Source organism: Calonectris borealis, chromosome 1, assembly GCF_964195595.1.
Source record: "Calonectris borealis chromosome 1, bCalBor7.hap1.2, whole genome shotgun sequence".
NCBI classification, from domain to species: Eukaryota; Metazoa; Chordata; class Aves; order Procellariiformes; family Procellariidae; genus Calonectris; species Calonectris borealis.
Genome location: NC_134312.1, coordinates 79,417,265 through 79,443,960, shown reverse-complemented (window position 1 = coordinate 79,443,960; position 26,696 = coordinate 79,417,265). Strand labels below are relative to the sequence as shown.

Genomic DNA, 26,696 nt, shown 5'->3' with positions numbered 1-26,696 from the left:
ATTTCCTTGTGATAAGAATCAAGGAAGTTTGCACCGCAGAGAAAGATTAGATGGGAGAAGATGCCAAAATGTGGCACGGGGATCTGCCTTTTGACAGTTATAAAGTGAAACGTTCTCCATCTAGTAAAAAAAAATATGTAGCCTTCAACCTGCCAAGGGCAGGAGCACGGCACATCCCTCCTGAATGTGTGACGGACGCACAAACTGAGGGATGCCACAAGAAATAGCAGAGAGGAAGCTTGAAATGCTGTTGGGTGCATTTCTTTAATATAAACAAAGTTTTCCAAAACCTCAGTTTCATGATTCAGCATTTCGTTTGGCACTGAAATTATAGTAACAATTTAAAAGTAAGCTAAAGAAGTCTGAGGGAATATGCTGGTAAGTTCAGGCCAGAGAGGGGGAAGTCCCTGGAAGTAATAATAAAAAAACTAAGACCCCCTCCACCCCCAATAATTGCAGTTTAATTCTTTTAATGAGGAATGTCTTAGAGCACTTTACAAACACATAATAATTACGATATCCTCACAATACCTTCTGAGGCAGATACGATCATGCTTATTTTCTGGATGAATAAACTGACTGTATTAAAATACTTTGACCAAGGTCTGCTCCAAAAACAATGGGAGACCAAAGAATACACTCTTTAACTTAATTATGAGACAGCAGCAATGTGTATGGAGGAAGTAACTAAACTGAAAATTATACGTGGGGTAGATAATGTAGCCAACTCTTTCTTGCTTTCCTTTGTTTTAAAGTTTTTGCTGCTCAACTTGAGATAGTTAGTGGAAACTGTGGGGGCTCAGCACTTTTAAAAAAATGATGTCAGAAAGTTATCTCATAGCTTTTATCAGTATTTTTATTTTTTTATTTTTTAAAAAATATTTATATCATATAAAAATAATTCTTATATATAATTTTTATCAGTAAGTTGGTCATGTGGCCTCAGTAAGTCAATGACCATCAGACAGCCAGGGGACCAGAACTGCATGTCTTGTGCATGTGTATCGAGCATCAACTTAAATTTTGAATGCTTGTGCATGTCTGTTTCTTAGGACCCAACCCTGGATTCCTTCAGGATTAGGTTTTCCTAGATGGGTCAGTGTCTGAAGCAGCTCCTGCTGCAAGGGAAATGGGTTACCGGACAGGGAGGTCTTGCAGGACACTTGGCCACCTGCTCCGTCTCAGAGAACCAGGCAAAGCCAGGTGGAGATGATAGGGTAAGGATGGGGCACAGCCTGAGAGGCACCGAGAGAACCGCTGCATGTGCCAAGCCGGGGAGGTGTTGCTGCCAGGGAGCCCTGGCTGTTGCTCTCCCCTGAAGAACGGCTGCAGAAATTCACCCTTTCCTCAGCTGACCCGCTGCCTGGGCATCCCGGCAGAGAGCGAGTGGCCGACCTGGGTTCCCTTCAGCCTCCCTCGGGCAGAAGAACCACAGACTTAGCTGTAATGGCAGAGTCCCCTGTCCCCCTGGCATCTTCAGGTTACTTACTCTGTACAAGATATCTTTCCCTTGTCATAACTTCAAAACCATGGAAGGGCCAGAACTGGATCCTAACATGATTTGGGAAAGGGTCCTGGCATTTTAGAGTCATGAAAGAGTATATGTTTCTGAATACAACACATCAGCTATAAAGGAAAAATACTTTGCTTTGCGTTTTACTTCAACGTTTTCAGAATGTACATCCTACTTGATGTGGAAAGTCGCTGAAGTCAGAGAGATAAAAGCTCCATGAGCTATGAAAGAAAGCAACACTTTTACTTTTCAGTATTGAGAAGGGCCTGATTTTTAAAAAATTACATATTGATAATTTCCCCTATGATTTTCATTAACTTTTGAAGCCATAGGTTAATATATAAAGTGCCATTGTAAAGGTCAGAGAATCTTATTATCTCCACACCAAACTCATAATGTTTTTTTGAAGATTATCATATCTCTTGGAAAGTCCTGATTTAAAGATATCATAATTTAAATATTTTATTCAGTTGTTGAAGTAGAGGTGGGCCAGAAACAAAACCTTAACTCAAAACCTGCATGAATCTTGGGGACTCGCTGGTTCCAATTGATGCTCCAGCTTTGTTGCTCAGTACCCAGGGGAACATGAATTAAAGCAACAGGTCTGAGCACTCCTGCTCCAAACACTCTGAGTGGTCAGAGCTGGAACTACATTTTGTTCTTATTTTTGTTTAATAGGTAGTACCACATGGCATGCATGCTCTGTGTTTGCAATACCTTGTCTCTATATCTATAACCCCCCGCAAGCCATAAATAAAAAAACACAATTGGCGAATTTCTCATGGATTGTTAACTTTGGAAAAGGTATACATAAATACCTATTAAAGGCAGAGTGAATCATCATGGAATTTCCATTCCACAGTAAAAGCGGTATTTCATTTTGGCCAGGGAAGAGTTCTCCGTTTCACCCTTTTTGCTCTGGCTTTACTGTAGTTTATTGAAATGGCAAAATGAAACACTCTGATTCCGTTGAAATGCAACATTTATGTAATTTTGCAGTTACCTTTGTGATGAAGTTGATAAATTCCTATAAAATTCTTCAATTTTGTTTAGTCAGCATTTTCCAAAAGGAGCATTTCCAGTGGGAAATTTTTAACACTACGAAGAAAGGCTTAAGTCAGTGTTCAGGATGGAGAGGAAGGTAATGGAGAAGTTAGTCTGTATCCTGTTACTAACCTCTTTATATATGATGACTTCTGTTACTGTGAAACTTAACGCCAGTGCTGCAGCATGATCTGGGCAACCATCTTTACATTATAGAGGCAGTCAACAACAGCATTTGACGGGAAAATGAAATTACCTGTATGATCCAATACCAGGCTTGGACAAGTTAAAGAGGGGAGAGGGTTTGTGGAGATACTTCCTTGCAGGTGCCGAGAAGCAGCGATGCTCCCCTGAGGAGCAGGACAGCCAGCTGGGCAGTGTGGCAGGGGCTTTTCCAGGTTTTGGTTGCGTAGCTGTCTCAGGGTCCATCACACTATGCTGAGCAAGGCTTGTTTCACTAAGGCAGCTATACTGCTCTCTTTGCTCCTGCTGACTTGTCCAGAGCCAGTTGAAGCATCCCAGCATGGGCCTGGCTGGTACTCGGTAGATGCGACCTGAGGCATCATTGAACATGTTACCCATGTTGTCTTATTTTTCCAAATATTACCACTTAAAATGGAGCCTGTAAAGTTGTTGAAAAATGAGCCTGTAAAGATGTTGAAAAGTGAGCTGAAAAATGAAAAATAAATGCACTAAAGTGAAAACATATGGCAGGTGTAAGTTATACGCAAACTTTATAATGAATTCTGAAAATATACTTGAAGAATGAGAACTACAAATGTTTCTAGTCTGGATGGCACATATTAAGGATCACTCGTATGTGCTCCGTGATATTTGCCAGGTCTAAAAGTATGGTTATGCTGGTGAACTTCCATTAATCACTCAATACCCTGAGTGTAATAACGGGCAAGAGGGTTGTCATTGTAGCGTGAAGTCATTCTCTAAATTGTGCTCAACGGTTTCAAATGGGGGATGGATGAACTGGCTGCAGAAACTAAAACGCTGAGCGTGAATCTATGTAGGCCATTCAAAGCAGACATGAGTCCAAAGATTTGCAGACAATCAATTATCACTATTTTTTGCTTTTAAATATGTCTTGCTTTCCACATCTCATCAGCTGATGGCTGCGTGTAGGACTGGAAGCAAAAGTGCCAAAATTCCATTTGTTTGTTGTTTCTGGCACAAATCAGATCAGGAATTACTGCAAGATTTCCAACCTCATTTACCAGACCAGAGAGGTTGGAATAAGTCTGCATAATTATAGGAACCCAACTTCCAATCCTTCCCCTTTTGCCCAGCGCCTTGCCTGCCACACGGCAGCACACGGCAAAAGCAATTAATGGCCTCAATTTGGTTATAACATGTCTTTCTGCTTTTTTTTCTTCAGAGCTTTGTCATCCGTGGTGGCTTTAGGAGCTAATATCATCTGCAACAAAATCCCAGGCCTGGCCCCTCGGCAGCGAGCGATCTGCCAGAGCCGCCCTGATGCCATCATTGTGATCGGGGAAGGGGCACAAATGGGAATCAATGAGTGCCAGTACCAGTTTCGGTACGGGAGGTGGAACTGCTCCGCGCTGGGAGAGAAAACAGTCTTTGGACAAGAGCTTCGAGTAGGTAAGGGTGTCTCTAATATGGTGCTGAAGTGGTATGTTGGGGCTGTTTTTCTTTTAGATTTCTCACTGCGGTCCTGCAAAGGTTTATATCCCTCTGGAATTTGCCTACTGGAGTTGAACAGTGATGCTCTCAGAACTGTGGTCTGTATGTTTGCACTCATTGAAAAGTAACTGGCAAGAGACAGGAGATCTCTAGTGATCTCTAGATGAAGTCATTTGTATCTGTGCAACTTCATACCCATCAATGACCGAGATGCCTGCGCAGGCATCCAAGGACACCGTCATCGCACCCTGTGAAAAAATATTTCCAATTGTCAGCCTGTTAGAAGTTGCCATGATAACCACGGTTCATATTATGACCAATCAAAAGGGAACTAAAATCAGCTCCAAAAAAACCTCTGCAGACTTCCCAAAAACTTAAGTAATGGGAGAGTCCCAATTAACTGGTGGAAGTACAGTGCATATAACACTGGCCTTCCAATATATGGCAGTGATACGTATCCATTTTAGTGTTGCTATCATATTGTAAAGAAAATATTGCAAGTGATTTGAGGCAGGAAACCTATTCAAAGAAGATAATACAGGACCTTGGCCTGACGAACTGTTAGCTGGCAGAAGTTAAAGTGATTACTTTCCATTTACCCTATGTCTGATATTATCTCATAGGGGAGATTATGCAAATTTTTTCCAGCACTGAGATCATTATTTTCCTCATCACCCAGCTGAGCATCCTTAGCCTATTCCTGACCTTCCCTCTCTCCTCCAAGGGCTTCCCACTAATGATCCTCCATGCTGTCTGCTGCTCAGTGTTGGGATAACATTTTGTGGTGTGCGGCTCTCACAAGGGCCATTCAGCTTCTCAGTGGGGTCGTAGCCTGTTCTTCTTGTGTTTGATTCTTCTTTGGGTGACACCTCTTTCTTGAATTCAATGGTTCAGGTGAGTCTTGTGCCTCCAACACAACTGAATGTGGTCAGAAATAAGATCTCGTCAAAACTGCGTGAAAAAAAGGCATAGTATTTCATCCCATCTGTGCAAAGAGGAAACGACTTACATGATGCTTTGGTTGTTACTGGAGATCAAGGCTTTGGGGTTTTTTTCCAACACCTTAGTGAAATGATGCTAAAAGCTGAGGTATGCTTAAGTCAATGATGGAACTGAATATTTTTTCAAAGAACATGCAAGTCTGAGAGTCTGGCTGAGGTCTGGGCTTTTTAAGGGCAGAGTGGCCCAGCTGTAAAGTGTTGTAATTGAATAAATCCGTTGGCATGAGGGGAACTGACTTACACCCACAGAGAATCTGTTGTATTCTAGGAGCATTACTCCACACCAAATCACAGAAGTGGAGAGGACTAAAACTAATAATAAAAAGACCCAGTAAACCAAATTAATGGCAAAGCAAAAGTCTGAACTTTTTGAACTTCAGAAAAAAGTTTGGTAGAATTTGGTTTTGATGCTGAAAAGCTGGTGGTGAGGAATTTGCTCATCAGTGTCTCTTCCCACATTTGTCCTAAGATATTTCTAATTCTGTTTAGATAACACTTCTTGCCTAACTTTTGTTTCTTAAAAAGACTGTAAGTGGAAGGCATTAAACAACCTCAAGACACCATATACAGGAAGTACCCTAACATTTGACTTTTACCTTCAACTTTAAATGAACCAGAAAAACATCTAGTCACTTGTCTTGACTATTAGAAGCACAGGTCTGGTCCTCCTTGGTTGGTCTTATGCTTGTTTGTCTTAAGTTGATGTCCAAAATGATGTTGCTGCCAGAAAATATAGAGCCGCCAAGCATGCCACCATTGTACTTCTTCGTGCTATGTTGTCTTGATCTGCCAAAGCTTGCAGGCATGCTCTGCCCCTTAGACAAGTAAGTCCTCCTAACTTCTGTGAGATCACTTATGTCCTTGAAGAGGCACACTCTGGAGGGTTGTACCAGATTTGGTGTCATCACTAAGGTTCCTGGTGAAAAGGCTTTCACCACTTCTGCTTTCCTCTTCAAGCTAGGACTCTTGTGACACCTCATCAGCTCTATCCTTGTACTCATGAGTATTAATCCTCTTCACCACTGAGAGACTCCTTTCATCCTCAGAAACCTTGCAAGTGAGCACAGTCCAAATGCCTAAAGAGGACTACAAGTTGTGCCTGTGCTTTCATTCTGAACGTTTCTATACAAAATAAGAGCTACAGGGAACAAAAATGCTTTGGCACCAGGATGGACCAGCTATCAGATTGCTCAGACAATACAAAGTTTGAAAAAACCAGGGATTTCTTGAGCCACTGTTCAGGTCGTATTTGCCAAAATGTTCGCCAGAGTTTTGACCTCTTCACCGAACCTGGGTGGTTTCTTGCAACTCTGAAAAGACTGATGTGGAATTTGGTGGGTTCTTTTATGGCTTAACCCAAATACAGACGAAACTTGGCAGTTGCAGCTGAGTTCTGCTTTGACATTTGTTGGGTGTGAAACCACACAAACTGTAACGGATGGAGAAGGTTTACATGACCCCTGCCAGCTGAGCCAGATGAGTTCCATGCAGGTCTATAAAGGATCCCATAATCCACATGTCTTTATTTGTTTTATTAGTGGAGTAGCACCCAGAGACGATGTGGTCAGTATCTAGGAAAAGGACAGGGTTTAGGAAGTGGTGTTATTACGCTAGTGAGGGGAAAAAAGTAAAAAAAAGGACAAAGTTGAAAAAAAATACTTTAAAGGTACAAAATACTTGTAAGCATAAATATTCATGTGTAACAAAACACATCCGTGTCTGACATATACAGAAACACTATACCAGACATTTGGTTCTGCCTCAACAGACTGAAGAAAGGATTAAGACTAAAAAAATCTTAAGTACTTAAGTACTTCACCCTAAAGGAAAGCTCATCTAGCTTTTTCCCAGAATCACTTAGGGAGATGAACAATCAAGGCAAATTATTCAGGTCATAGGGAGGAGAGGGCGAGTAAGCTATGATAGCATGATATTAATTGCTCTCTATCTGTATGGCAAAGAGAGGACCTACTCTTTAGCCACTGGGCCAACGCTCTACCACGAGCCCTGACAAGTGCAGATTTAGGGTTATTCTAATTCATATCCCGATGCAACACTCCCCCCCTCCCCCCCAATTCAAAGTAAACCCCTAGACTCACCCAACATGAGGTTTCTCCAAGAGCTGTGCATCTGTTGCCAACACCACCTCTTGGGTGCCATTGTGCTCCAACTATGCATATCTTCCTGCCACAACCAAGCAGCAGCCAGAAGGCATGCCACGGGAGCAAATGTCCACCTTTGTGACTTCTGGGGATCCTACTGTGCCAGGGAAATCCCCAGTACGTTAGCTAAGCTGGATTGGTGCTGAGCTATTTTTTCAAAGAAGTACTTCAGTGAATGAGGGCTGTACTACCTATATAGTACATTAGAGTCTGTATTTAAAACAACTGAAATAGTTCAGAGGACAGAATAACAACTGTAGAAATTATGTTACGCACGGGGCATTTGTGTTGGTGTGAAAGATTTATAGCAGCCAGAGATAAAAAGTGACGGAGAGATCCAAATTAGTAGCATGAACAAAGGATGTGGCATGGGATGAATTAGCCAAGCATTGTGTATAGCTTTTTTTCGTATATTTATAGCTGGGAACTTTTCCATAGTTATGCCATCCCCAGAGGAAAGCACTACTACACTCACTTTACTCATCCTGTCTGTGTACATGTATTTGTCACCTTCCTGCACTCATCTCTAGTTTTCATGCCAGCTTCTCACATAAAGTCATCTTTTGCACTCTCCACTCGCTCGTCTTGCTGTAAGCCTCTTTAACAAATTACCTCTTTAAAGATTACCTTTTAACAAATGGATTCAAAAATTAATTGGTTAATGATACATCAGTTGCTACTATTGATAATCATTGTTGAAAGGTAATTGTCCTACCTTTTGAAGGCAAGGATCCTGATCTGGAAGAGTAAAGCCCCTGGTCCTATCAAGTTATTGATGCAAAAGAGCTCCAGCATTAGGGACTGGTCTCTATTCCCCCAAATGATGGTTGGAGCAATCTGTCATGTCCTCCGAAGTATGGAGTCAGAATCAATAACAGAAGTGAAACCTAGTGTTGTTCTATGACAGTGGATTATTCTGGCTAATTATTTGTGCATTGACCATTTCTGCTGGAATTCTACAAATGGGAGTGCTTATAAACAGGCTGCTCTTACCAGTGCTGAATCCAGGGCAAAAATGAGGTATTTTGAAAAATACAGCTGTTAAGATACCAGAAGTAATCTGTAGATGTCTTCTTTGTCAGACTCATGATGTGGAAAATGATCATGATTTAATAGTATTCATTTGTCTGTGTCATTGATACAATGATTTGGCAAATCATTGAACTGGATACCTGACAGGGAAGGATCAACAAATAGGCAAAACCCAAGGGAGTTCTGAAGTTTTTTGAAAAAATCTCCCACGTTTTTTATTGATCTGTAGTTTTCTGGCATGTTGAAAGGATGCATCTGAAGCGAGGTTAAAGCCCTATTGCCGTGGGAGGTTTAGGAGAAGAACAACATCTTAAGAAGCTTCCTGTCACCACGCATTTGCTCAACTTTTGATCCACTCTCCAGGCAGAAAGGGGGAGGGATGGGAGACAAAACTACAGTTTTAAAGACTAACAAAATCTATGCATGGATTTTATTAACTCACAGGTGAAGAAGACCTTACAAGTTATTTTGAGAAACACAATCAGAAAATAAAGTTGAATGTCACGGTTATATACAAGCATGCACTCATACATGCACACATAAACCACTAAGAAGACAGCATAATTTCAAACAGAAGACTAAGAAAGGGAGGGGAACATCTTCTGAAGGAAAGATACTCATAAAAAAAGTGATTCTTTCTATATTTGTACTGGAAACAGGTAACTAAGTCCACACTGGATCCCAATGTTTCAGCTGCAGGCCTGAAAGAACATGGGAATTGGGCATGAAAGATATGTAAATGATGGCATCATGGAGAAATGGTTGGCATCTTATCATACATGCTGAGGGGGTGTCATTCAGTAAATTATTCTTGGTGCAGGCCATATATAGGCTTAATTAAATTTGGATTCATCTCACATATGAATCCAGTCATTTTTATTCTGGGCTATGATGGTGGTTTAACCGAGGTGCCAAATGTTCATAAAAACTTCCTACCAAAAATGGGAGGAGTAGAGAGGCTCATTATTCTCCAAAAATGGAAATTCGCATCCAAGCAGATACATTAATCTAGCACAGTAGTGTCTAGTATGGTATGAGTTGGCCAACTTGGAAAGTTTGACTTTCAGTACGAGCAGAAAACTTCCAATACATGAAGACAGGCGGCATTCTTAGGAATGCTTTACAACCATACTTGTGCTTTAATGCTATCAGCAAATCAATAAAGGGAACCATAAATGAATCCAGATAGTTTGCCTAAAGTAAGTACATTTCTATCTCACTTTTTGCCTGCCTTTCCTCCTGCTATTTCTTTCTCTGTTACTTTATGTTCTCATTTTCCAATTTTTTAATCGATTTATGTTGCTAGTTATATATCTATTAATGCTTAGTAATATTCATATATCAGGTTGACTGTATGTTTATTATTCTAACATCTGTATATTTATTATGGGAAAATCTATCTTTACGGACTTGCGTTATATCCAATAAAAACAATATGGGGGAAAGAAAGGAATCGTACAGCTGGAAACAATTTGGAGGGGGAAAATGAGTTGGAATTAGATTATTTTAAATATGATACAGAGCAGGGTACACACTTCACCGACGGAAAGGCAGTAATTATCTTTGTCATAGCAGTAGGTGCTATGATTGGTTTAGGCATTTGTCAGTTATTGTGAACCTCAATTGCACAGTGGCTTTTGGACCTAATGTGGAAAAATTTCTGGGTTTTTGTTGTTGCCATATAGCATGGTCCCAGACAACAATGTCCTTTCAGCGTTCAAGCAACGGAGCAGAAAGAAACTTGTTTTCAGTAATTTGAACTGGATGTCTGTGTTGGTGCTAGGATATGGTAAAAAACATTCCAGTGTGAGAGGTGGCTTCTCAGGGGATGGCATCAGCTTTCAACTCCCAGTGCAGCAGGCTGCCTGGGATGCCAGGAGAGAGGTACACAGGATGCATTCAATGAGCTGAAATCTGTACTAGGAGCGTGTGCGACTTCCAGAAGAACACGTAGGACCAATACAAACTGGGTCTTTATTACTCGTGTGGCTACCTTGGAGTGACTGCCGATGTCTGTTTCACAAAATGTCTTTGTGGAGCCATTGCGTTTGCAAGTGTGATTTAGTAAAACTAGTAGATGCTATAAATACCACAGCAAATTTAATGAGCTGTGGTTTATGCAAGGATAGTTTTTAATAGAAGCACAGTGGTGTATAACAAGATGTATAATCCTTGGTTTTTTAGAAAGAGAATTTTCTCATTATTAGGCTGAATTAAAAAAAACCCGCAAGACATGCATAGTGAACCACCATCCATACCAGCTGCATAACTGACAGGCAGGCAGGCAGAGGCAGCTGGTAAAGAGAAAAAAATACCCAAATCTGAGGACGTCCTCGGTGTGCTCATTTTGCAGGAAAGATTTATCAAACTACAAACACCATTGCAAAGCCTTCTCTTTTAAAATGTCTCAAACAGCGCATTTCTTTTCACAACTGACATGTTGTTGCTGGAAGGAGAAATAAAAATATCCTTAACCTTAAGGATAGCCAGTATATTTGTTCTAGCTTCTTAGATATATATTATTGCAGAAAGATTTCAGTTATGTCAGTGACTATCCCACAAGTTGCCTTACAAAGGTAGAAAGGCCATGCTGGAACAAAGCTGGGCTATTCCACCTAAAGACCCGCGCACTTCTTTTAGTTACCCTACAGGCAGTAAAGTAAGCACTGTAAGGTATGCAAACTGCCTTGCAAGGACAGGTTTTCCAGTGCAATTCATTTTGACGGAAAGCTAAACAGTGGGAAAAAACCTGTGATAATCCAGTTGTTACAAGGTAAAGTAAGTGAGAGGCTATCTTAGTTTCCATTATAATCTTTGGAGGAAATTAAAGAATTGATTCAAACTGTTCATACTTTCTGGCTGTAGAAGGGTGGATAAGCTTTTTACTATCACAAGTAGCAAAGCAAGACAGTAACCCAAACCAGAATAAGAAAATAAACCTCCCAGCTGGCAGCAGCTGAGGTTGGGAAGGATTGGTAAAAAAGTTATGAAACAACTACTGTGCTAAGAATTTGTATTATTTCAGCTGAGGAGACAGCCTATCGTGAGAGTGGTAGGTTCAGACTCTTCTTCATTTTAGTAGGTTTCTGTCACTTGGAGGTTTTTAGAAAAATAAAAATATCTTTCTATTCTAAGGAAGTACTGTCATATTAAAGAAACATCCTATTTTGAGAGGATGGAGGGTTCCCAACTTAGCGAATCAATTCGAAAAATTGTGTGTGACAATTTCTCTGTGCGTCAAAAATGTCTTTAGATGCCAGAGCCTCCTAATGATCTGGTGAGGCTTAATTAATGTTTTCAAAACACACTCAAATCATAGATGAAAAGATAAATGTGAATGGACAGTACCATTTGTAAATTATAAGTTGACAGTAATAAATTTTGTTTGACTTTACTAGAAAAAAAGTTGCCTTGCTACGTTCATTTTATCATCTCTCTCTCTTTTTCTTTGCCTTCCTATAAAAGAAATGTCTAGCATATATAATCTGTAGCATATAATAATTTCCAAACACGAATAGACAAATTTTTATATTTCCCAATTTATATTCTCTACTCCCTAGTCTTTTTGTAAGGTACTACTGTCTAGTTCAAGTGTAGCTCAGTTGTGTTTTCTTTTCGCTCAAGGGTCATGAGTTTGAAGAAAAATACAAGTTCTCTTAAATTAAAATGTTATTATTGCCATTTAAATATTTACCTCTTTGGCAGCAGGCTTGCTTTAAAAGTCAGACATCCTTATTCTAAACGTAGCACTAATATGTTAATACAATTACTTCATGAACTCTGCATGGCTTGTAGCTGGATGAGAAATGGTAGATGTTGACCTGAATGAAATCTGGAATGTCCATCCTGAGGGAAGTGCTAACTTTTAAAACTCCTGTTTCATTCCATGTTTACATATAAAAATGAAGATTTTGCTTGGAATGGATGTTTTTGTGTAGACATTTTCAAACTAAAATACACTGATATACCTGACTCTGAACAACTCCATTTTGGTCTGTTAGCGCACTCAATTTTAAATTAGTTAAGTGCAGTGATGTAAATTGATGCAGGGAACTGTAACTGGGGAGAGTCAAGCCTCTGTATCTCATGAGCTCTGCTCTCACATGCTTCTGTATGTATTCTAAGCTATACGGTTCCATAACATACCACACAGCTTGATAAGAGACATCACATAGCGTGACACACATGCCTTCCTGTGACCTTAAACCTCAGGTTAAAAAAAGGCCATTATGCTCTCAAAAAAACAATGGCCTGACGTGGGGATGCAGTTTAATACTTTGTTTCAATGGTTCAAAACTAAATGGACCTGTTTTTTATTAAATGGAGTAGCTCCATTTAAGTGTTGATGTGGAAAAGAAACATTTTTTTGGAGATGGGCGGGTACTTATGGTTCTTGATATTCTGCGATCATCCTAATAAATATGTAATTAGCTGTAGTGAAAAAGGGTACTGTTATGTATAATATGGCCTTACAGGCAGAGTCTGTAACGACCTGTAACTCTGATCATCTTCTGCTCAGCAGAACAAAAATCCTCATTTTCTGTTGCTTTTAACTTTGTCTTTAGCTACTCAGGATAAAATTTTCCATGTTACTTTCCTGGTCTGCCTTGGGATGAGTGAGTCAGAGGTCCTGTGGAAAAGATAGTATGCAAATTCTAGGCTACTATTTGTACCAAAGTTTGGACACAACAGGGCTAACTTTGCATAGCAACATTAAGTTTGGCATTTCCTTACTTCCAAGTGCCTCACTTGGAACGTTAATGTTCCTTTAATATCATTTTTTTTCATGTCACTTTGTAGTAAAATTGCTGGCTACAAATGATCCATAGCATGCTAACTCAATTAGTTACTTCCAGTGTCCCAGTCCTACTGGTCAATGACTTACAATGCAATGCACGCTTAAAACGGGAAGGCAAATAGCATTTAGAACGGGAAGGCAAATAGCATTTAGAGTTAAATAAAGTGGTGGTGGGCTTAATCCAAAATGACAGGGGCCAAATTCTGGTCCTATTGCAGTCAGTAGAAATTTTGCCACTGCTTTCACTAGACCCAGGATTTTACAGCCACTAAAAAGGCTCCTGGCTTTTGGGTACGAGCAGAAGTTCAAAGTGGAGCTGAATTTCATACCAGGGTCTCAGCTAAAACCCAATTTTTAAATGGAAATCAGCTATTTAACATTTGATTTTTTAAGTACAGAGCAACTTTGCAAACAGGCAGGTGCTGCCAAATCTTGCCACTGCAAGGAAAGTTCTTTACGTAAGACGACAGGTAGAGCGGGACGGCAGCTAACCTGCCGGTATGCGATCCTGTAATAACTTGGGGTTCTAATGACTTTGGAGATGCCTTGAGCTTTACTCCTGCGGTTAACTATGTTGTCAAAATCTCTTCCCTAGAATTACAGATGATAGGTTTGGTCATCTAGTTCAACCTCTACATCAAGCAGGACAGGCTAAACATAACATTAGACTTCAGAGTTACATGTGTAGCAGCATCGCACCCTTTCCTCCTCTGTTCTTTGGGATACGTTCTGTTTGGTAAACCATCTGTTTCTAAATTGAAAAGCTTGAAATGCACAAAGAGGCATTTACAAACATTACAAAAAACACAGTATTTCTTGTTCTGTACATTTTGGTTTGTCAATAAATGTTTTAGCATTCGGGTTTAAATCACCAATCCATGCAGTTTGCTGACTTGCCTCTAGTCATGAGCAATTTCTTTTTCTAATGAAGTGGCTGGCATATTGCAAAACATTACGTCTGACAAATATCTTATTTTCTAATTGACAAAATTTCCTTCCTGAGTATCATGCATGGCTTTTTAGCATTGGATTAAATTACCCGTGACTGTACTTTATATCTTACTGACGTATGTCCATAACTGTGAAGTATAATATTATTGTTACTGATACAAGAGTCAAATTAAAATGAAAACAAGCAAGCAAGCAAGCAAGAGGACTATATTATCTATTATTTGAAGGCTTGAAAAACATGAATCTAGCATGGTAGTGCTAAGGTAGCTGTTCCCTCAGGATTCAAACTGGCCAGCAACTTTAGTTGTGCTCTAATATTTACCCAATATGTGCTTAGCTTTAAAACCTCCATTTTAAGTCCTATTAAAGTAAAAGAGAGTTTGAAAGTGTTTCACTTCAAATGCATGCCCACGTGGCTTGAGACAACTTTTAGCCATGAGTGTAATCTGTGGCAATCTATGATGCTCTCTCCACTGCAGAGGTTCAACCTCCAATTTCTGGGACTGTGAAAGAAAGATGATTCCCAAGATTTAACCAGTGTCGGTGTAAAAAGTGGGCTTGGATGGCTGAGGAGTCTTTAAGTAGACTGCGCCTCAGAAAGCTCACTGGTCCACTGGGAGAAGACGCTTCTGTCTGTAGACAGAAGCTCAACAGACATGGACTGAATTGCTGTAAACTGGAGAGCTCTATTCCAGTTGCTAAAACGAACAAAGTTCACGCACGGATCATGATTTATTTATACCTGTTCACTCATTTCTTCATGACAACGTGGAAAATTGTTTTCTGTCTGATTCAGCCTCCACCCATCCTGTTCACAAGAGGTGTCCACAGAATGTCGCATCTGACATGGTCAATGCAACCTTGTAGTTTGTGAGGGGAATGGCACAAAAGGTAGCAGTGGTTTCTGTCTCTGTTGCTGAACTAAAGGACTTTAGACAACAGAAGCAGAAAAATGGGGAGCCCCTTCCTCACTTCTTTTCTTTGGCCCAGTTTCATACCACATAGCTCCAGGCATTTGGATGAGATGTCTAAGATAGGAACCTTGTCAGCCTCTATTCCTTGTATGGTCAAAGAAGAGAGAGAAGCACTTCCAGAGGGTGATTTGGATCTTAATTTGACTGCATGACTTTCTGGATGTCCCAGTTGACTATCCTGGGAGCTTAAACTCCCTAATTAGGTATCAAGCCAGTTAATATCTAATTTTGGTTTGTCTGTGAAATTTTTCCTCCTCTCAAGTACGTTTCTCAGGGGAGCATGTGGTCCTCTAATATACCTGCTTGCGCCACATAGCAGACATGGAAACCCGACCTTCACTTAAAGTCCTAGCTATTCTTGGTACTCATTCACCAGTAGTACCTGCAAAAGTTGTCTTAGCTGATGACTTTCAGACAGATACTGGCAAAAAAAAAAAATGCTGCAACCACAGGCATAACTCCACCACTGCTATTTGGAAATTTAAGAACAAGTGGGAGTCCAAAATTACCACCAGATGGTGCACCTATTTAGCAAGTGACAGAGACATGTTCCACAAGAAAGGGTAGCCACAGCCTCCAGCAACCCATCAAGTTGCTTCCCCTCATGTTTATTCTCAGCTGTGATATAAATTGAATGTGTTTGAAACATGGACCGGCCGGTCATACTATTCTGTTACATTTAATATGGAGTATGTTTTCAATCCCTGCAATGGAAGCCTTTCAACTGCCTGGCTAGGGACATGAGGAAGTGGGAAAGAGCGCAGCAGATCTATGAATGGATGTAAAGGGAGAAGGAAAGAAAAAGAGAGAGGCTGGGAGCAGGAAAAATCGGTAATGGTGAATGGCAAAGAGCAGGCTCCAAAATCAGAAGTGGTCAGCACGGAGCATCTGTGCATTGCTGTTTCATTAAGTTGGGTTCGTTCTGGCTATTAATGGTAAGTAGCTGGAAGAAGGTTGAGGTCAGGGCATTTCTGAAGGGTAGTCTTGATGTATAAGTCAGTATTTTGGAAAACTGCCAATGCCAGTATCCCAGGCGAAAACACATGGGATATTTTATTAACTGCATAGCAAAGGTGGTGAACTTTCCTGAACAGTGAAGTGGTTTTTATTCTCTAACGGCTTCTCATTCCTAAGTGCTTGTGGTACTCCATACTCAGAGAAAGATTAGCACAAGTTGATAACCATATGTTTTCTGCCATATTTCTCAAAATGTCACAAGGCCGCGTGATTCTTTCAACTAGATTTGCTGTAAATCAATACATTACCACATGTAGGACACGAGTAGATCTCTTTTCCCATTCTACTCCTTGCTTTAAAGAAAATTTTTAAGTAATATGTAGGTTCCTGGCAAGACTCTTCCATGAACATTACAAAATTGATGCAGAAAAAAATATTGTGAGTCTCTCATTCCTTTGCACAGATGTGTCTTTTACTGCCTTCTATTGTTTTGGTGTGTTTTAAAGGATGCCATCAATAAATTTAGTATATTGCTAGAGAATGATTAATTAGAAAGGTTGTTCTTTTAATTACAACTTGACCAGTAAAGAAACATCTGAACTGAAAATTTCCTCTGAGCAAAGAGCGAAAACACTTGCATATTCTTTAACCCGAGAAGTACTCATTCTGAATGGATAAAATCATTTTTTGTTCTCTTTGTCCAAGCTGAGAGGAAGGCGTCACCTCAAGAAGCTCAATACAATTCCCTTCCTATCATTTTTCACATACCCTGTGGCTCCTAGTTCAATGTGAGAACTATCATTTTATGGTTAAAGCATGGAACAGGAGATAATGGACTTGGACTCTGTTCCTAGCTGTGCCATATACTTTTCTTGTGACCTTGGGCAAGTCACTTCATACCTCGCTGTCTGGAGACAAAAGATGACTAATTTCAGTGGGGAATTGAAAGGCTTAATTAATGTGGACTAACCTCCACTTAAACATTTGTGAAGTACTCTGGGATCCTCAAGCAAAAATGGTTGCTGTTAAAGTCGTCTTATCCAAACAGGAAGCAAAGGACAGAAATGTCATGGAGGGTCTTCTAGAAAGCGAGTCCAGGCCTGAAAAAAGACCGTACTGAAAAATCTCAAGAGAATAGGCCTGGTAAGGTTATTAGGTGAGTTTGCATAAGAAGGACGTTTGGAAACTTTAGGTAGTTGTCTACAAAGAGCCTAAACTCAAATTTCGCAAAGAGAAAATACTTACATGTTCAGTACTTACATGTAACATAAAAGAGAGAGAATAAAGCCCAGAGGGAGAGTAACTGCTGGTTACTTACTGTACGCTCGCTGTATGTGTGCTGTGATTCTTCGAGTAAATCCTCCTGTCCAAGGCCCTCTTTTTCTAGTTACTGGTGCACAGTGACATCCTGACACCAGCAATGGGGCTTGAACACTTTTTCCCTCCTTCCCTTTCTTTTTCTCCTTGCTGTCTCCCATTTTCTTTTATTTCAGCAGTTCAGTGATGCTGAAACCAAGTTCCCTTCCCTTTTGTTTGCTTTTCCCTTGTCCATTGATCAACCATGTTGCTTTATTACAGACACTGTGGTATTAACTACAGTATAAACAGAAGCTCTTAGCAGGAGAGTTAGCTGGGATTTCCCTGCCCTCTTACACAACCGAAATTTCTGCAGCGCCACTTTCTTGTTTGTTTTCAGGGATTAGTGGCAATATTCCACATACTGCTGACATAATGAGGCATAAGCTTCACTCAAAGAAAGCAAGACACTGATTTTTGAAAGACCCTGGACTACTGTGCTGCTAGGGATGGGCATGGAAAGTTTGAAAGGCGGCAGACTACCACACAGCTGAGTGGCAGTAAGATTGCTGATGGGTTTTTGCACAGCATGAAGTATTTCCGTGAATACCGTGTCCTGCTGAAAGTTAAATTCAAAGTGTCTGCATGGAATATCTCATATAGCAGCATGTGCATGCTGTCAGTTTGTGTTAGCCAGAGGAACATGACATCATGTGATAGACAAAAACACTACTTGGTACCATATAGCCTAATCCAAGACTTTTCACGTGAAACATTTGTTTTGTTTTGGTTTTAAGACATTTGCCTTTCTAACTGGTCTGTTTTAATTAGAGCTCAACCTGAACCACAAACGATAGATTTGAACTTTCCCAGAGTTCAGTGGTGTTCAGATCTGGCTTTTGGTTTGGCCCATCACAAAGACAGGGGTCAGCTTCAAAGTTCAGATCTGGAAACGGGCTGCTACAAAGCGGGAGGCTGAAAAGATTATTTAATGAGACCCATACCTCGTTTTAATGGTGGATTTGCAGTAGAGACACTTGCAGTAGTTTTTTAAAAGTACTTTATGTAAGCAGCATCTCAAAGACTGGTGTTAATACCAATCTATCTATTCAAATACTCTTGTATTTATACTGCAGAGAGGGGCTTGTCCCTCCTTTCCTGGTCACAAAGCCTGGATCCTGGCCTGAAGCTGGAGTACCTTAAAAACCTACAGATTTTGCTTCTGATCTTTGTTTAAAACTCATCCTTCCATTCTAGGGTGTCATACTTTAAAAAAATGGAAGCTCTTTGTGGGCTAGAAATTTGATCTTCTTATCCTCATAACATTTAGTTTTTTCAGCTGAAAGGGCAGCTAACTCACAGGGCTGGCATCCGCCCATTTGTCAAACTCTTGCAGGTGTGGATCAGCATCTTAGGATGAGCTTGCTCAGTATCTTAGGATGAGCTTGCTCAGTACCTGGCAAAACACAAGCTTAGCACAACGCAAATGATAAGTAACAACCACTAGTCTACTAGATAAGAGAACCTGACTGGTAGGGTTAGCTGGACAGGTTCAGGTTAAACACTGATTCCGTACCTTTCATGAGTCCTGAGAAGATTAGTATAATCCTTCCTTGTTTATGTGAATCTTGCCACTTCCCAACTCCTGTCAGGACCAGAACTCCAGAGCTGAAAAAAAAGACTTTGCTCTTGTGACGCTTCCAGGCTCATTTTGCAAACCAGAGAGGTTTGGACCAGAATCTAAACTTTGTGTATTTATCCAAAACCCTCTGAGCTCTTTACTCTTTTAAATCTCTTTCATATGTGTGATTTGTGCCGTGTCTTGTTCACTGGGGTTACAAACTTGACTACCAGGCAAAGACCCTTTAAACACCAAGAAGCGTAGACATCGTTACTTGAACTAGCTCTCCTCCCAGAGATTGTCAGGCAAGTCAAATGTATCAGAAATGTGAATGCAGCCACACAAGCAGTGTAAGAGCATTTGGAAAATATTTAAGCAAATTCGAATGCAACTTTCAACCCAGCCCTTTCACCAGAACTTTCTTATTTGCTTTCCACAAAATCTGAGCTCTGACAGGGGACGCCAGTGACTTATGGGGTTACTGCCCAGCTGTTTGCCCTACGCCTGGAAGATGTGATCTCTGCAGCAAAATTAGAGCAGAATGCAGGCTCATACTGACGATCTGCACACCCAGCCTCTTCACTGCAGCCAACAAGGAAGGGCTGGTTTGGGCTGGACTCTAAGCTAAAGCCAATGAGGCATGGTCCTTCTGCTACCATGGGAGATATCAAGGGAGCGGTAACACCCTAAAGAGCCACATCAAGACTCACCACGTTTCACCTGTGAAACCTTACCTTGCCAAGAATGCACCAGAGAAACACATTAAACCCCACACACCTAAAGGATGAGTGGTGAGTCACCAGCGATAGTGCTCACGTTATAGATTTCCTTGTGAAATTTGACATATTGAGTTGGTCCTCCAAGGTGTCCTACCAGGCATCAGAAACCATGCCAGGAATTTATGTGAGCAATCAAATGACCTTAATGAACAATATGCAGAATTATCCTCCATTGTCCTGAGACAATCCAACAGCAATTCCCAGCAAAGGCAACGAGAACCTCTCTGCTACATCCCTGTGCAGAATTTTACAGAAAAAGGCAACATTCTGGTACATTATTTGATACAAATTATTTTTCCTTTTTTGTCAAGCATAGGCAATAGTCTTTTGTTTACGTCTATTCAGTTTTGAAGAATATCTTGAGGTCACCTTGAAGAGCTCTGTTATGAAAGCATAACAATTTCTGTGCCTGGAAAGTGCTATCCCAGGCACACAGGAGCTGTTTCTCCATGACCAGTAATCTGAAATGCTTTTCAGAGCCTCCAGCCTGACTGTCACCGTTTCTGAGGTTGGGCAGTACTTCCTCCATATTCATTGCTATTACCACAAAAGGGTGTGTAGATCAAGGTATTTCTAGATGTCATTATTTCATAGTTATTTGACATAATACTCCTCTTGTATTGCTGTTGCAGTGAAAGCTACAACATGACGGATGGTTATGCCATTTTATGATATTTCTCTGGATTTAGATTGGAAATCTGACAAATACTTTAAATAAATATTTATTTATTAGATCCTGTCTAGACCAGTAAGATGCCTACTGTATGCGATTCAGTTTAAGAAAAGATACTGCTGCTTTTCATAAGCCTTATTTTACAAATGTCATGACTAGGTAGAATTAGTACTTTATTTTATATAAAATCATTCCTAATTCTGTACTTGATAGAATCAAGTTAAATGATACTCTCAAAAAAACTAGAAAAATACACTAGAAGAAGTTATATTGTGTTCAGTAGAACATCTTTATCCTAATCAGTGAAACCAACAAAGTCATCTTCTGGCTTTTAATGTAATGAAATCTTTTTTCCCCAGTCAGAATATAAAACAGGGTAATGGACTGATAGTGGAGTATTTTAAGGGTGGGATCTCCTTTTCTAAAACCACCATATACTCTCAGCAATTACACTTAGATGACTGCTGCCAGCATAGCTGGAAAGGCTCACTGTGCAGGGAAATCTGGCTTAACTGCCTGGTGGGATAAGTTTAGACTCTCTCCCTTTCTTTGCATTTTCTCCTCCCAGTTTTGGGGCTTCCCCATGCAGCTTGATAGCTTCTGGAAGTCTTGCTTTTTTGGTGTCTAACTCTCTCAGTGCTTGGTAAGGCTGGATTCCTATCCCAGCCACATAGAAAATACTAGGTGGCAGAACATCTAAAAGACAGGCTTTAGAGCCAACATCTCTTTGCAGATTTAGCTCTAGGTGTCTAACTCTTGCCCTATAGATGTAATTAATTTTGTATACTGTAAACATTGGCATCTAATCTGAAAACAGTACCTCATACCTGCAAAATATCTTGGGCTAGGCTTGCTACCGCTCTTGCTTTGTATGTGTTTCCAAAAGGGGTTTCTAGATTAATACCTATATATACCAAACAATTGTGTTGGCTAGCATGGAACTATAAGAAATGAGTACGAGCAAAAAGTCTATGCTGACACATAGAAGAAGCCAGATATTAAGATCCTGCTTAAAGTTGCACATGTCTTACTAGTAGTCAAGAAATGTCATCAACTCCAAATGGGTATGTGAAAACATTTAGCATCTCTGAAACAGAAGCAAATGCAACCTCAGCAAAACCTCTGGCAAGACACTTAAATCAGTTATTTTTTCAAATTAGAAGTAAAGAAAGGATGTGGATCTGATGCTATGCAGGTATGGCATGTGAGGAGGTGTGAGTGCATAATGTTAGGAGCGGGCTTTAAGTGCCGTGTACTTCTCCTGCACTGCTGGCAGGCATGGTGGTGCTGAGTACGCCTGTGTCCAGATCCCTTTATGACTCTGGCAGTAGATGACTAATTCAGTACTATGGTAGAACAGTGTGTGGAAGAGCAGAACAGAGAAGTCCCAGTCCCAGGAGCTGCTGCTTCTTTCTTGGAGCTCTCCTGTCCCACCACGCAGCTGCATGGACATCCTCCCTGAAAACAGGGTTGAATTTGTGTTTCAGTTGTCGGTTGAGAAGTCTACAGCTAAATTCCTCTGTGGCCTCCCCACAAAGAGAATCCAACAGGAGGCCAGCTTGTTCTGTTACGGGTCCTTCTGCCATATGCATAAATGCCTTAACTTCTTTGTGCCCCTTGTGTGAAAGAGAGGTAACAGTATTTCTCTTCTGTTGCCCTCTCCAGCTGAAAGTCGCAGCTTCTTAAGGCAAGGACTACCTCTTGCATAAACAGATTTGTGCCTAACACCAATTTCAGCTGGGTATCACTGAGTATATCTGTAATTCAATAATTATGGCAAAGTGGTACTGGCCCACTAACAGGCTTTGCACAATATATTGAGGTAACATTCATGATTTAACTAAATGCCTCAAGAAATTCTGAAGCAAGAGCTGAAATTTCATCTGCAACGTACACAGACATTCGCACCCACAGACACCCACCCTCAGACACTCTGGCATGCCCAGGTATGGGAGCTTAGTGCTTGCAACTACTCATAATTCAGTGAACCCTTTAAAAGGTGTTATTATTTAACATGTTTCTACAGCAAAGCACAGGTGTGCACAGTGATTTACAAAAGAATACAGACATGACCACTGCCCTCAGGGATTTGTTATCTAGGTTAGAAGTGACATAAGATAATACAGGAAAAGATGACTTCATGCAAATGGCAGTGCAGATTTATTTTTAAAGAAATGTTCTTCAACACAGTATATTTATGTCAGGCCACTGAAATGATTGAAACAAGTTAATTAAAATACTGACCCAGCACAGAGTCCACTGAGAAGGTCTGATTCTGCAAGGCGATGACTTTTTAATATTCATGGGCATGGCAGTAGGGATGACAGAGTATTTGTGAAATTGGACCATAGCAAAGTCAAATATAATCACAGAATCATAGAATAATTTAGATTGGGAGGATCCTCTACCGACAGCCAAGGAGAATATCCACTCTGAACTGATTCACTCACTACAGGCTCGAGTCTATAAAATTCACACACAGGAAAATCTCAGTGACTAAAATGGTTTGGTACCAACCCACCCTGCTGTTGCATCCTACTAAATTGGAGCATGAAGTTGACTTGAAAACAAATTTACTTTAAAAACGTGGTAGTACTGTCCTCCATTTCTCTGACAGGTTCAGAGTGGAGGTTTATTTTTTGCAGTTCTCTTTTTTTTTTTTCAAATGATGTGGCAAGCATATTTTCTATTTCTTAAATCAGAGCGGACAATATTTCCCTTGCTGAGCACCACACAGATCTCTCAGAAACTTTGAACAGGCCATATTGTAGTGCAACAGCACTATCAAGACCAAGTCTAAAAAAAGAGAAATGTGTGTCCACATACTGTAGCTTCCCTTCCCTTTCTTAAATATTGTTTTTATTTCTCCCTGTGACATGCCCTTAAAAAAGGGACCATAACGCATAGGCAAATCCTACACATAAGAACTGTTATCATGAATAGACTGATGTGATTGAATTATTATAACAACACCTGGTTCTTCACAGCCCCATTTGATATTAGGAGGTTAGCATACTTTAGGACCCAGTTTCTCTGAGATGCCTTCAGGAGTCCATGCTTTCCGACAAGGGGTGCAAAGAACTTTCTAAAACCCCAGTACGCTGCAAGATGTCTCCAGCTAAGCTTTCACATATTACGATATATTAAACCACTAGTCATCACTGAAAAGAAAAAGCACCAAACATTCAGCAGGGAATCATTAAATCCCACAACGGGACGTCAGTAGGTCCAGAGGAGAACACAGGCAGGAGACAATCTCTCTGCTCCAACTATTGCTTCCCACGTACTACTTTGACAGTATTAGCAGTAGCATTGTGAAAACACAGCCGGCTGTGACACCGCACAGGCTTTTCTCAATGGTACAGTGTATCTGGGAACTACCCCCTCATGCTTTGTGCACTGTGTATTTCTCAAGCCATGCTCTTGTGCATTCTTTAAATGAGCTCTTAGCACCATGTTCTGATTAAACCTTGACAAAAACAAGCAGTGGTTCTTTTGGATCTAAACTTAATTTCCCCATTTTCTGTAAGAATGAGACACAAATTGTCCATTAGGGCTGAGTTAGTAAGAAATATTTGTGACACGAAACATAGTTTTACAGGGGACAGTCCAAAAATTTCATATTTCTCTGGGCACTTATAAACACCCTTTCAAAGATCACAGCTAACTTACTTACCAACCTCACAGGACCTGTCCCAGAAAACTCCACCAAGGGATGTGCTGCCAAAAGACAGTCAAAAACACAACAGAATTACGCTCACTTTGGAACAGAAATGCTGACTATTGTTTATGGTTGCCAGGAGTTAACTGAATGTGTTTAGGGGGTAAATTAAGTAAAAAAACCCTGTAAATTGTTGGAAGCCTCATTACAGAAACCACTGTGGAAAGTACCACCAAGTCTTCAGAAAATAACCATGAAATTGGAAAAATGCTTGAAAAAATGTGAAAAGCAGAGGCATAGTAAATAGCTCTTTTTAATAGACATGCTTCCAAAAGTATATAAATAGTGACAGCAAGGAGCTGCAAAAAGGCAAGTGTGAAATAAATCTGGCTCATGTACAGCCCATTCTAAAAGAAAATTTGACAAACCCACATAAGCAACAGAAAACAATCCAGTTGACAGAGTGATTCTAGACTGATGGCCAAAATTCTGGCACCTCCAACCATAAAATCTTAGTGGGAGTCTAGAGATGAAAAATGCTGAATAAGAGAAGAATCTGTAAATAAACCATTATGTCATAGCACTACACGTTTTCAGCTTTGAAATCTGCAATGTTCTCTCTCCCAACCGTGTGTAATTGGAAATAGCCATAATGAGCAGTCTAGGAAGAAGCTGCTGGAATCATGTGCAACTCCTGCTCTAGCTCTATCTGGATGAACCAAAATTAAACAAGACTATTTTAATTAGACTGTAGTAGGAAAAAAAAGATTTTAGAGAGGAAATGGGAAATGAATAAATATTGTAAAGAGAACATTACCCAACGTGAGCATCGGAAGACTCCATCAGATTTGACCAGAAAGTCTTGCCAAAATAACAGATATTCAATCTGCAGCAGGTTCATCATTCAGGAGCACCTCTGAGCACAGGTGCTACAAGAAGAACCTCACGACCACAGATGACCATATCCGTTTTTTTGACAACAAGCTACACAGTAATCATTCAGTCGGTACTTTGTCAGTGAGTGGAAGATGAAGAAAAAAAGCTGGTCCACTACTCAGTGGAGTGGACCCCTGAGGAGAGTTGTAAACCAAGGATGATGTCAAGAAGGCCAAGCACTTCTTGCATCAACCTTCACTAAAAAGGTCAATGGTGAGCAGATGGTTATAGAACTAGTATCATCGACAGAGGAATACCATCTCAGCATTGGATAGAGGGAAGAATTTGTCCAGGTTGAATGCTTTCCAGCTAGCTGTCCCTCATCTCAGAACATTTAATGAAGCCATTTTAGAGCCATTAGTCCTGGCAGCCATTAGCGCTGAAAAGTTGTGGAGAACTCTAATTAAGAAGAATTGAAAAGACAAATGTATTGCCTTTGTCTAAAAGCAAAAAAGAAAGGAATTATAGGCCCAATCAGCTTAACTTCAGTAAATGAAAAAATATGGGAACAAAAACCCATTTGTAAGCTCATAACTGAGAACAGGGATCTGTCAAGAACAAATCATGTTAAACCAATCTAATTTCCTTCTTCTACCACCCAGGGCCTCAGAGGCAGAGAAGAAGCAGTTTATACCATATATCTTGGACTTAAATGAAGCTTTTGACACTGCTTTATATGACATTCTCATAAGAAAACTAAGGAAAAGCTAACCAAATGGGTACATACTATCTGGAAATCGTACTTGGAGGGTAGTTATCAAAACGGAAGGATGTACTAACTGGGTTTCCTTTGTGATCTGTGCTGGATCTGGTACCAGTCAGTATTATACACTTGACCGAGGGAATAAGCTGTGCACATTGAATTTACAAATGATGTCAGTCTGGGAGGGACTGCAAGGAAGTTGGAGGAACTTTGGGTTAAAATTTAAAATTATCATGGAGAAATGGTCTGGAAAAGAAGAAAAAGAAAAAGAAAAAAAAAAAGGAGGAGGAGGCAAATCAGAACGACAAATACATGGGGATCTATACGTGGGAATAATCAGCTGCACAAATGCAAGATGGAAAACATCTGGTGTGATAGCAGCTGCACAGAAGACGACTGCAAACTGAGTACGAGTCAAAAACGTCCTGCTGCTGTGAAAACACCATGCTGGCATGAGTAAACAGGAGTGTAGCATGCGAGACATATGAAGTGCTCCTTCTGCCCTAGCCCAGAGCAGGCAAGGCCTCAGCTGGAGCTCCCTGTCGCATCTCAGCACCGCACCGCACCGCGAGGCACAGGCCAGCCGCTGGGAGAGCCCGGGGGGAGCAGGGGGAGTGATCAGAGCTCCTGAAACGGCTCTGCAAGGACTGACGATGGAACACATCTAGAAAGGGGTGGAAGTCTTTTAATATTTAAAGGCTGCTGCTAGAGGAAGGGAGCAATCGGTTCTTAGCATCTGTAGAGAAAGAAGCAGTGGGTTTGCGTTCAGCAAGACGGTTTCAGGTTAATATTAGTAAAATGTGTACCAATAGGGGTCCTGAGGCACTGAGACTGTGGAGTCCCTGCCGCTGAAGGTCTTTAACAACAGGATAAATAAAAAGCTGTTGTGAAGGACACCTGCGGTTTTAGCCTACATTAGGGTTGAGGGGTGGACTAGAG

General features: G+C 40.6%; 1 protein-coding gene across 1 annotated transcript in view; it reads left to right on the top strand.

The window, feature by feature from the left end:
- Positions 1–26,696, top strand: part of WNT7B (Wnt family member 7B) — an 89,038-nt gene that overhangs the window by 45,119 nt on the left and 17,223 nt on the right. Inside the window, exon 2 of the mRNA XM_075162153.1 lies at positions 3,945–4,171. Coding sequence (XP_075018254.1) covers positions 3,945–4,171 — 227 coding nt within the window. The remainder of the gene's footprint in view (positions 1–3,944; positions 4,172–26,696) is intronic.